This window comes from Citrus sinensis, chromosome 4 (genome assembly GCF_022201045.2).
Source record: "Citrus sinensis cultivar Valencia sweet orange chromosome 4, DVS_A1.0, whole genome shotgun sequence".
NCBI lineage: Eukaryota > Viridiplantae > Streptophyta > Magnoliopsida > Sapindales > Rutaceae > Citrus > Citrus sinensis.
The window spans coordinates 24,460,659-24,469,205 of record NC_068559.1 but is presented as its reverse complement, the minus strand read 5'-3'; the positions used below and the strand labels follow the sequence as shown (position 1 = coordinate 24,469,205).

General features: G+C 35.1%; 1 protein-coding gene across 1 annotated transcript; it reads left to right on the top strand.

Annotated features, from left to right (window-relative positions):
• On the top strand, positions 1-6,485 carry LOC102621586 (uncharacterized). Its single transcript, XM_052439969.1, has 13 exons — positions 1-471; positions 560-707; positions 980-1,062; positions 1,182-1,241; positions 1,398-1,598; positions 1,896-2,024; positions 2,881-3,558; positions 4,224-4,416; positions 4,504-4,697; positions 4,963-5,067; positions 5,196-5,335; positions 5,664-5,942; positions 6,060-6,485. The coding sequence occupies exons 1-13, from the start codon at positions 127-129 to the stop codon at positions 6,322-6,324; spliced, it is 2,820 nt and encodes a 939-aa protein (XP_052295929.1). The 5' UTR covers positions 1-126; the 3' UTR covers positions 6,325-6,485.
• The last annotated feature ends 2,062 nt before the right edge of the window (positions 6,486-8,547 follow it).

The window sequence follows — 8,547 nt, the reverse complement described above, 5'->3', positions numbered from 1 at the left end:
ACCCGACCCGGATCCAACCCAAAATGCAAACCGCTCGACTTTACCATCAACCTAAGACTAAAACCCCAGCTCCAAACATCCACAAAACCCTAAACTCCTCCAGCAAAGCAAACCGAAACCGTAATCATGGCTAAATCCGACAACAAGCCGAGCAAGAAAAAGTCAAAAAAGAACAAGAACAATGGCCCAAAGTCGGTAGCCATGAAGAACAAATCCACCAAAGCCGACAACCCGTTCGAGACCATCTGGTCTCGGCGCAAATTCGACATTTTGGGCAAGAAACGCAAGGGCGAGGAGGTACGCATTGGACTCTCTCGCTCGCTAGCCATCCAGAAGAGGACCAATACGCTGCTCAAAGAGTACGAGCAGAGTGGCAAATCCTCGGTCTTTGTCGATAAGCGTATTGGTGAACGAAACGATGGGTTGGGAGAGTTTGATAAGGCTATCATGCGCTCTCAGCGCCAGCGTCAGGTAGCTTTTAGTTATAGACTTTAAAGCATGTCATTTTTTCCCTTAAAGTCTCTTTGTTTGTTTACTTTTTCTTTGTTGTATTTCACAGCTGAAATTGGGCAAGAAAAGCAAGTATAATCTATCGGATGGAGAAGAGGATGAGTTTGAAATGCCTGGCATTGATTCGCTCTCTGGAAGAGATGATTTTGAGGATGACATGCTATCTGATGATGGTGATAATGATGATGAAGATGAGAGTATGTAACACTTTATTTTGTTGCAACATTGTTCTTTCCTTCCTCATTTTGTTTATATTCAAATTGGCATTATGGATGTTATCAGATTTTCTTCCAACTACTTTTATCAGCAGCTCTTGTGCTCTTAATTTCTTGGTTACTTGCTTAGATCATGGAGTTGTTCGATTCACATTGTATTGATTATTTCGGTTATTGTAGTTGCTAATTGTTTGATTCTTGTGAAGTTGAGATTTTGAAAGTAGAATTGGTTATGTTTTTCTTACTCTATGCAGGTAGATCAAATGTGTTGAAGCAACTTAGTTCTCATCATAGACAGAATTCAGATGAAGGGGATCTGATGGAAGGAGAGAAGAATGTGAGTCCTATTTTATCTATGATTCATTTATTTTCACTGATCTCTCTTTTACCTATTTCTTTACTGGTTAACATATTATGCCTCAAATTTGATTTAAAAAGATGACTTTCCTATTGCAGAAGCACAAGAGCAAGAAGGAAATTATGGAAGAGGTTATTCTGAAGAGCAAATATTTCAAGGTGGTGATTCATTTTTATATTACTCAGACACACGCACACACACACACACAAACACACACACAGACATAGACATATACATATACATATACATACATACAAACATATTTGATTGAGTGTGTTTTTTCTTTTTAATTTATTGTTTTTTCTTCTTAAAAGGCACAAAAAGCTAAAGAGAAGGAAGAAAATGAACAGTTGATGGAAGAATTGGATAAGTCCTTCTCATCTCTAGTCCAGTCTGAGGTGCTATTGTCATTGACTGAACCTAGCAAGATGAATGCCTTGAAAGCTCTTGTCAACAAGGGCATTCCAAATGAGCATGTGAAGAGGGATGATCAAAATATGGAAACATCTAAACAGGTACACTTTTATGATGGTTCTAGAGATACAACTTTTTGAAATATATGTTGTAAGGTTTTATTTCCTATTTTCCAAAGCTCTGGATTGTATTTCTGAATAAATCTTCTCCTTGACAAGTCAGATCAAATACTATATAAGGACTTTTATGCCTTTTGTGCTGATATTAAAAGAAAATGAAAGCTCTTATACCTTCATTATCAGTTACTGTGGCTTCCTACCATTGTTCTGGACAAAATATGAACCAACATCCACCATATATGAATTTGATCTGTTCTTATCTTTTCACTGTGTTGACAGGAACAACCTGATTCTTATGACAAACTTGTTAAAGAGATGGCATTGGATATGCGTGCACGACCATCAGACAGGACAAAGACGGCTGAGGAGATTGCCCAAGAGGAGAGAGAACGACTAGAGCGATTGGAGGTAAGTATGTGTGGTGTTCATGGAAGCTGAGGTGATTTGTAGCTCCAATTATTTTGACTATTCTTGTTAAACATTACTGTTATTGTAGTTCCTTTTGGAGAAGAACTTCATATTAGTAGGTTTAACGATTATAGCGTATAGCATATGTGTCTGTCTGTCATGGATCAGAGGTCCCTTCTTTTATAATAAAATTATGACACAATTTATACTGTTAGATCACAAGACTCAAAGAGCATTACTTATGCATGTTAGATTTATCCTCAACTGTTGAAAGTGCATTGATCCAATTGCTTGAACATTGTGTTACGATTTGAATGATACTTTCCTAAAACCCATTCTTGTGGCACTGCATGGTTGCATTTTGTACATAGGTATGTAACTTATGGTGGATGACAGTGTCCACTGGAGCAAATCTGTATTCATAGATAGAATATTTTGAGTACCTTTAAATTCTAGGGGTTGTTTTAGATAGATAAAGTAGAAAGAGACTTCTTCTAACATCAAGTTCTACAAAATATAATCTTATCATCTTCTCTTTGATCACCTTATAGTTTAATCGTAGAAAGAAAATCTTTCGGAAAAATTTAAGGATTGTAGTCAGCATGTGACTAATTAAGATTAAGTGTTAGGATTTTCATTCATCTTTCAATAATATGAAATTTTGTTATTCTGCAATATACATTTCATCTGAATTTTGTGATATTCTGGATAATTTGAATGGCTGCAAAAATTTTTTCATCTCCGATAATATAGTTTTCTGTTTATCTGATCTGGTTTGAATGACTGAAATTTTGTATTGTTCATTCATCTTACAATGATATAGTTTTTGATAGCTTGAATGACTGCAAAATTTCAGGAGGAACGTCAGAAAAGGATGTTAGCAACTGATGACACTAGTGACGAAGACAATGAAGATGAGGAGAAATCTTCCACCCAGAGGCCAAGATCAATTTCTGGGGATGATCTGGGTGATTCTTTCACATTCGATGAAGAGCCTAAGCCTAAAAGGGGCTGGGTAGATGAAGTACTTGAAAGAAAGGATACAACCGAGAGTGAAGATGAGGATTCCTCTGAGGATTCAGGTGATGCTGATGGTGTTGATGTGGAGCCTGATGAAGATAATGATGAAAATGAAAATACTATAACCTTGAAAGACTGGGAGCAAAGTGACAATGATGATCTTGGCACAGATTTGGAGGAGGATGAAGAGGGCGAGAGAGAGTTGGATGATGATGAAGATGACAGTGCTGATGGTGAGAAAGAGATTGAACCAAAAGGAAACAAAGTCTTGAAGGAAAAAGTTAAGATCAAGGAAAAAGATAACAAGTTTTTTAATGCGAAGAAAATGAAATCAGATCATACACAGCCTTCAACTCAACCAGATATTCCTTTTCTGATTGACGCTCCTAAGAGCCTGGAAGAATTTTGTGCATTAGTGGAGAATTGCTCTAATGCTGACAAGATTGTGGTTATAAATCGAATTAGGGCAAGTAATGCAATTAAACTTGCAGCAGAAAATCGAAAGAAAATGCAAGTATGGAAGTTTATGCAACTTTTTGTTTGCTCTCCTTTCTCTCTGTCTTTATGCGTATGTGTGATAATTGAGCATCTTTAGTAGTATAATGCCTTCGTTTCTCATAGTTGGTTTCAAAAGAATTCAGTTCTTAATATCTGGGAGTAGCAAGCCCATTAAGGGTTTGTTAAGGTAGATGGTATGGTAGGTTCATCAAATTTTAATTTTATAAATTCATGACCTTTAATAGGAGGAAACCAGTTAAAGCAAAACAGCCAGGGTACATATGAGGACCATTGAAGAGAAAAATAATTAATGCCTCGATATGGCTTTTTCGTACTGGTTAGTTGTATCTCTAATACTAGGTGTGCACTTTCAAGTGCTAAAACTCTAATCATAATAATGTATTATTGGTTGTTTCTTGTTGTGGACAGAAGGCAATGAATTTTTAAGTGGTTCTTGTTTTTAGATTTTGGTTGCTATTTGATTTCATGTAACTTACTTATTTGAGTCTGTACATTAGAGAGGCAAGTTAGATTCCTTAGCACTGTTTCTGAGTTTTTTTGATTCATATGCATAAATCTTTGGTTAAGGACTCATTTTATTCTGTTAAATTATCTGCTATTCTCGGTTCTGTCTTTGACTCCATATTTGAAGTGAAAAGTAATGTATCCGCCCTTCCCCAGGTATTTTATGGTGTTCTACTGCAGTATTTTGCTGTCTCAGCAAACAAAAAGCCCCTTAACTTTGAGTTGTTGAATTTGCTGGTCATGCCACTGATGGAAATGAGTGTTGAAATCCCATACTTTGCTGCAATATGTGCTCGTCAGCGAATCTTACGGACCCGAACCCAGCTTTGTGAGGATATCAAGAACCCAGGTTTTTGATGATTGGAGAATTTTTGGTTCTTATAGTCATCAAACTAGGTTTATGAAGGTTTCTAACCTAATAATTTTACTTATGCAGAAAATGGCTGTTGGCCTTCTTTGAAAACATTGTTCCTCTTGAAGCTGTGGTCCATGATTTTTCCATGTTCTGACTTCCGGCATGTAGTAATGACTCCAGCAATACTGCTGATGTGTGAATATCTCATGCGTTGTCCTGTCATGTCAGGCCGGGATATTGCTATCGGTTCTTTCTTGTGTTCCATGGTTCTTAGTGTATGTATCCTTCATTCCACATTCCTCTAATTTAGATAGCAAGATTAGATTTTAAGATCTTGAATTGTGGGGGCATAGTTTCCTTCTCAGCTTTGCATACTATTTAATGTTGTCTTTTCTCCATGTGAACCTGTCTCTTCCAACCATGCTGCAGCCTAACATGAATATTCACTGTCAATCCAATTCTCATTGAACTCGCATGTTAATTATATTTTTCTTCTGGAGTTGCCCTTTCTGGTTGTTTACGTGATAAATGATATTGCAGGTCAGTAGACAATCTCGGAAGTTCTGTCCAGAGGTTATTGCATTTCTCCGAACTTTGCTCGTGGCCTCTACAGACAGTAAACCAACATCTTATCAGGAGTCTGAGGTAAATGGCTTCTCCAGAATGCCGCTTTTTTCTTGCATGTCAATTTTTCAATGCAGTAGTAGTATTTAATTCCAGATTCTATTTAATGAATGTCACACTGTTTTTCTTTTTGGTTTATTTTGTTGCAGTTTCACCATCTTCTGGAATTTAAAGCACTCAGGCCCCTGCTTTGTATACGTGATTGTGTAAATAATATCAATCCACTGAATTTCCTTGTGATAATGGAATTGCCAGATGACTCTTCTTTTTTCAGATCCGATAATTTTAGGTGAGTAATTGTTGGTACATTTTGCACAGCATATGTTGATTGGAAATTTTAGGCCTTGCCCACAAACTTCGTAACTGAATGTTATAAATCCGAATCTTCATAAAACTTGTTACATTTTTGGAGTGCTGTGGTCATGAGATTTGAATATTTCGTTAACTTAAATTGGTCTTCTTTGAAGTGTAGTAGCTAGATCTTTGCTAGGTGTATGGTTCTGAGACTAGCTCCGATCAAGATGTGATTTAATTATTATGTCGAAGAGATGCTCGATAAATTTCAATGTTCTACTGTTGGTTTATTTATTGATGAAAACTAAATATTCCTTGTGCAGGGCTAGTTTGCTGATGACTGTGATGGAAACACTTAGAGGATTTGTTGACATTTACGGAGGATTGAATTCTTTTCCTGAAATCTTCTTGCCATTAGCAAGATTGTTACTGGATTTGGCACAGCAGGAGAACATGCTAGCTGCTTTACAAGAAAAATTTAAAGATGCTGCTGAAGTTATTAAGAAGAAAGTTGATGAACATCACATGGTGCGGCAGCCACTCCAAATGTGCAAGAAGAAGCCAGTGCCCATTAAATTGTTGAATCCAAAATTTGAGGAGAAGTAATGCCACCCTATCTCCTCGCCCTCTCTCTTAATGTCTTAAAACTGATTTTGTTAGATTGTGCTTCTAGAAGTGGGGTTTGGTTGTGTTTATCTAATGATGTTGTTGTTCTGCAGCTTTGTTAAGGGTAGAGATTATGATCCAGATCGTGAACGGGCGGAAGCAAGAAAGTTGAAGAAACTCATAAAACGTGAAGCCAAAGGTGCTGCTCGGGAATTGCGTAAAGACAATTATTTCTTATCTCAGGTAAAGGAAAAAGAGAAGGCAGTGTTAGCGGAAGAAAAAGCTGAGAAATTTGGGAAGGCAAAAGCTTTCCTTCAAGAACAAGAACATGCATTCAAATCTGGACAACTGGGAAGAGGCAGGAAGAGAAGGAAATAAAGGTGTCTGACTTGACTCTTATGTATGTTGTGCTATGATTTTCCTCTTTTATCAATTTTTTTCTTAATTTAAAAGGTCTATTTATATTATTATTATTATTATTATTATTTGATATAATGTATCATGGATTCAATCCTTTTATGCATGAAAAGTCCTCTCTATCCTCTCTCAGAAGCTTGCTCGCGCACGCATATCTTTCCCTTTTTTGTGTTGAAGGTAGAGTTTATTCGAGGCCTAGCTGTATATAAAGTGAGGTTGCACCTTTGTTAAATTTTGCTCAGTGACGTGCGGTTATAAGAATTTTCTTTGTATCCTATATTTTAGATTATTCCTCAAGATTTATTTGGAGGCAATGAAGAATCTAGGTCATGGGTGGAAAGAAATTGGATGCTACTTGTGAGTGGGAAAATCAGTGAAAATTATCACTCGCCAGACTAAAATTTTAACCCAGCAGAATCCTGGTACCCTTCATTAATCTCAAAGAACTCATAATTATATTACAATCATATGTAAGGATAAATACAAATAAAATTAACCTTACTTAATTGCAATCTTAGTAATCCAGGCCACCAAGGTTCTACAACCCATATTGATAAGGTTACCGACGAATCAGAAACAAGAAATTAAGAGGGGAAAAAATATTAAAATGAAAAACTATCTATCGTCTACTTGTTTTTTTTAATTTTTTAAAAAATACATAATTCTTTTTTTTTTTTTTTGGAATCCACTTAAAGTTATATTTTGTTTCACTTTTTCACTTCCGTTTGAAATCCGTTAAAAAAATTAACGGAAACTTAAGCAAATAACTATTTTACCCCCCAAAATGAAAATTACAATCACCTTAAAAAATATAAAAAATAATCAGATTAAGTAGAGTTTTATTATTCATTGAGTTATAATCTCTAGTAATTAAGATTTTTTTGTACTTCATTAATGTACTAATAATGATATTCATCAAACGAAAATTATAAATTCACCCTAAAAATGCTAAAAATAATTAGATTAAATCTGATTATTTTTGTAGCTAATGGCTATAATATTTTTTTTATTAAAATTATAAAAAAAAGACCCTGCATTTGATGGTTGTGGAATTAATTTTTTTATTGATTGATGGGGAATTAATTTCTTAATCTGATTATTTTTGGCATTTTTAGGATGAAATTTTAATTTTCGTTTTGAGGGGTAAAATAGTTATTTTTTTAAGTTTTCGTTAGTTTTCTTAACGGATCCCAAACGGAAGTGGAAAAGTGAAATAAAATGTAACTTTAGGTGGATTCCAGCAAAAAAAAAAGAATCGCGTATTTTTGAAAAAATTGAAAAAACGAGTGGACAGTTGATATTTTTCCATATAAAATTGAACTTTCGCCGTTTCAACTTTTTTGGAAGGCAGAGAATAATACATACCTGACGAAAGTCTAATTATTATTGTTTTTTTTTTCTTCAAATATACACTTGACGAAAGTATAGCAAAGAATTGTTCTAAGTATGACTCTCTTATTATACAATTACAAATCCGAATTGCTTCTCATTCTCTCTTTTTTCTTTTGTATTCTCAAGATTGCAAAAATAAATTTTAACCTTAAGTGAAGTACGACTAAAAGAGAGATTTAAAAAAAAAAGAAAAGAAAATTCGTATGTTTTCAAGTACACTAATTGCAAGCCACAAATGCTATGTCCGATTGTAACGATTCATATAGATACAGACCTTTTTAACTGTGAAGCAAATACCTAAGCAGTACGCTTGAATTAGCTGCCACTTATGTTGATCATATCCAGTAAATAAATGTAAACAGAGATTAATTGAACACATTTCGAACTTATGGGGGAAATTTACGAAAATAGCCATAAATATTTTATCATTTTCACAACTAACCCTCTCAACTTTTTTCTATCAACATTAGCCAAACACAAGTCTTTCTCCCCAAATTACCCTTTTTTACAAACCAAAAGCAACAATCTTTCTCCCATATCATCAAACCAAACGCAACTTAATCATCAACCAACGTCGACGGCAAAAGACAACAGTAAAGGTGAAATCCGATCATAATCTATCCGAATCCAACACTAATCGGCATCACTTAGTGGTATGAGTTATTTTCTGAACTTGCTCCCATATCATCAAACCAAACGCAGCTTAATCATCAACCAACGTCGACGGCAAAAGACAACAGTAAAGGTGAAATCCGATCATAATCTATCCGAATCCAACACTAATCGGCATCA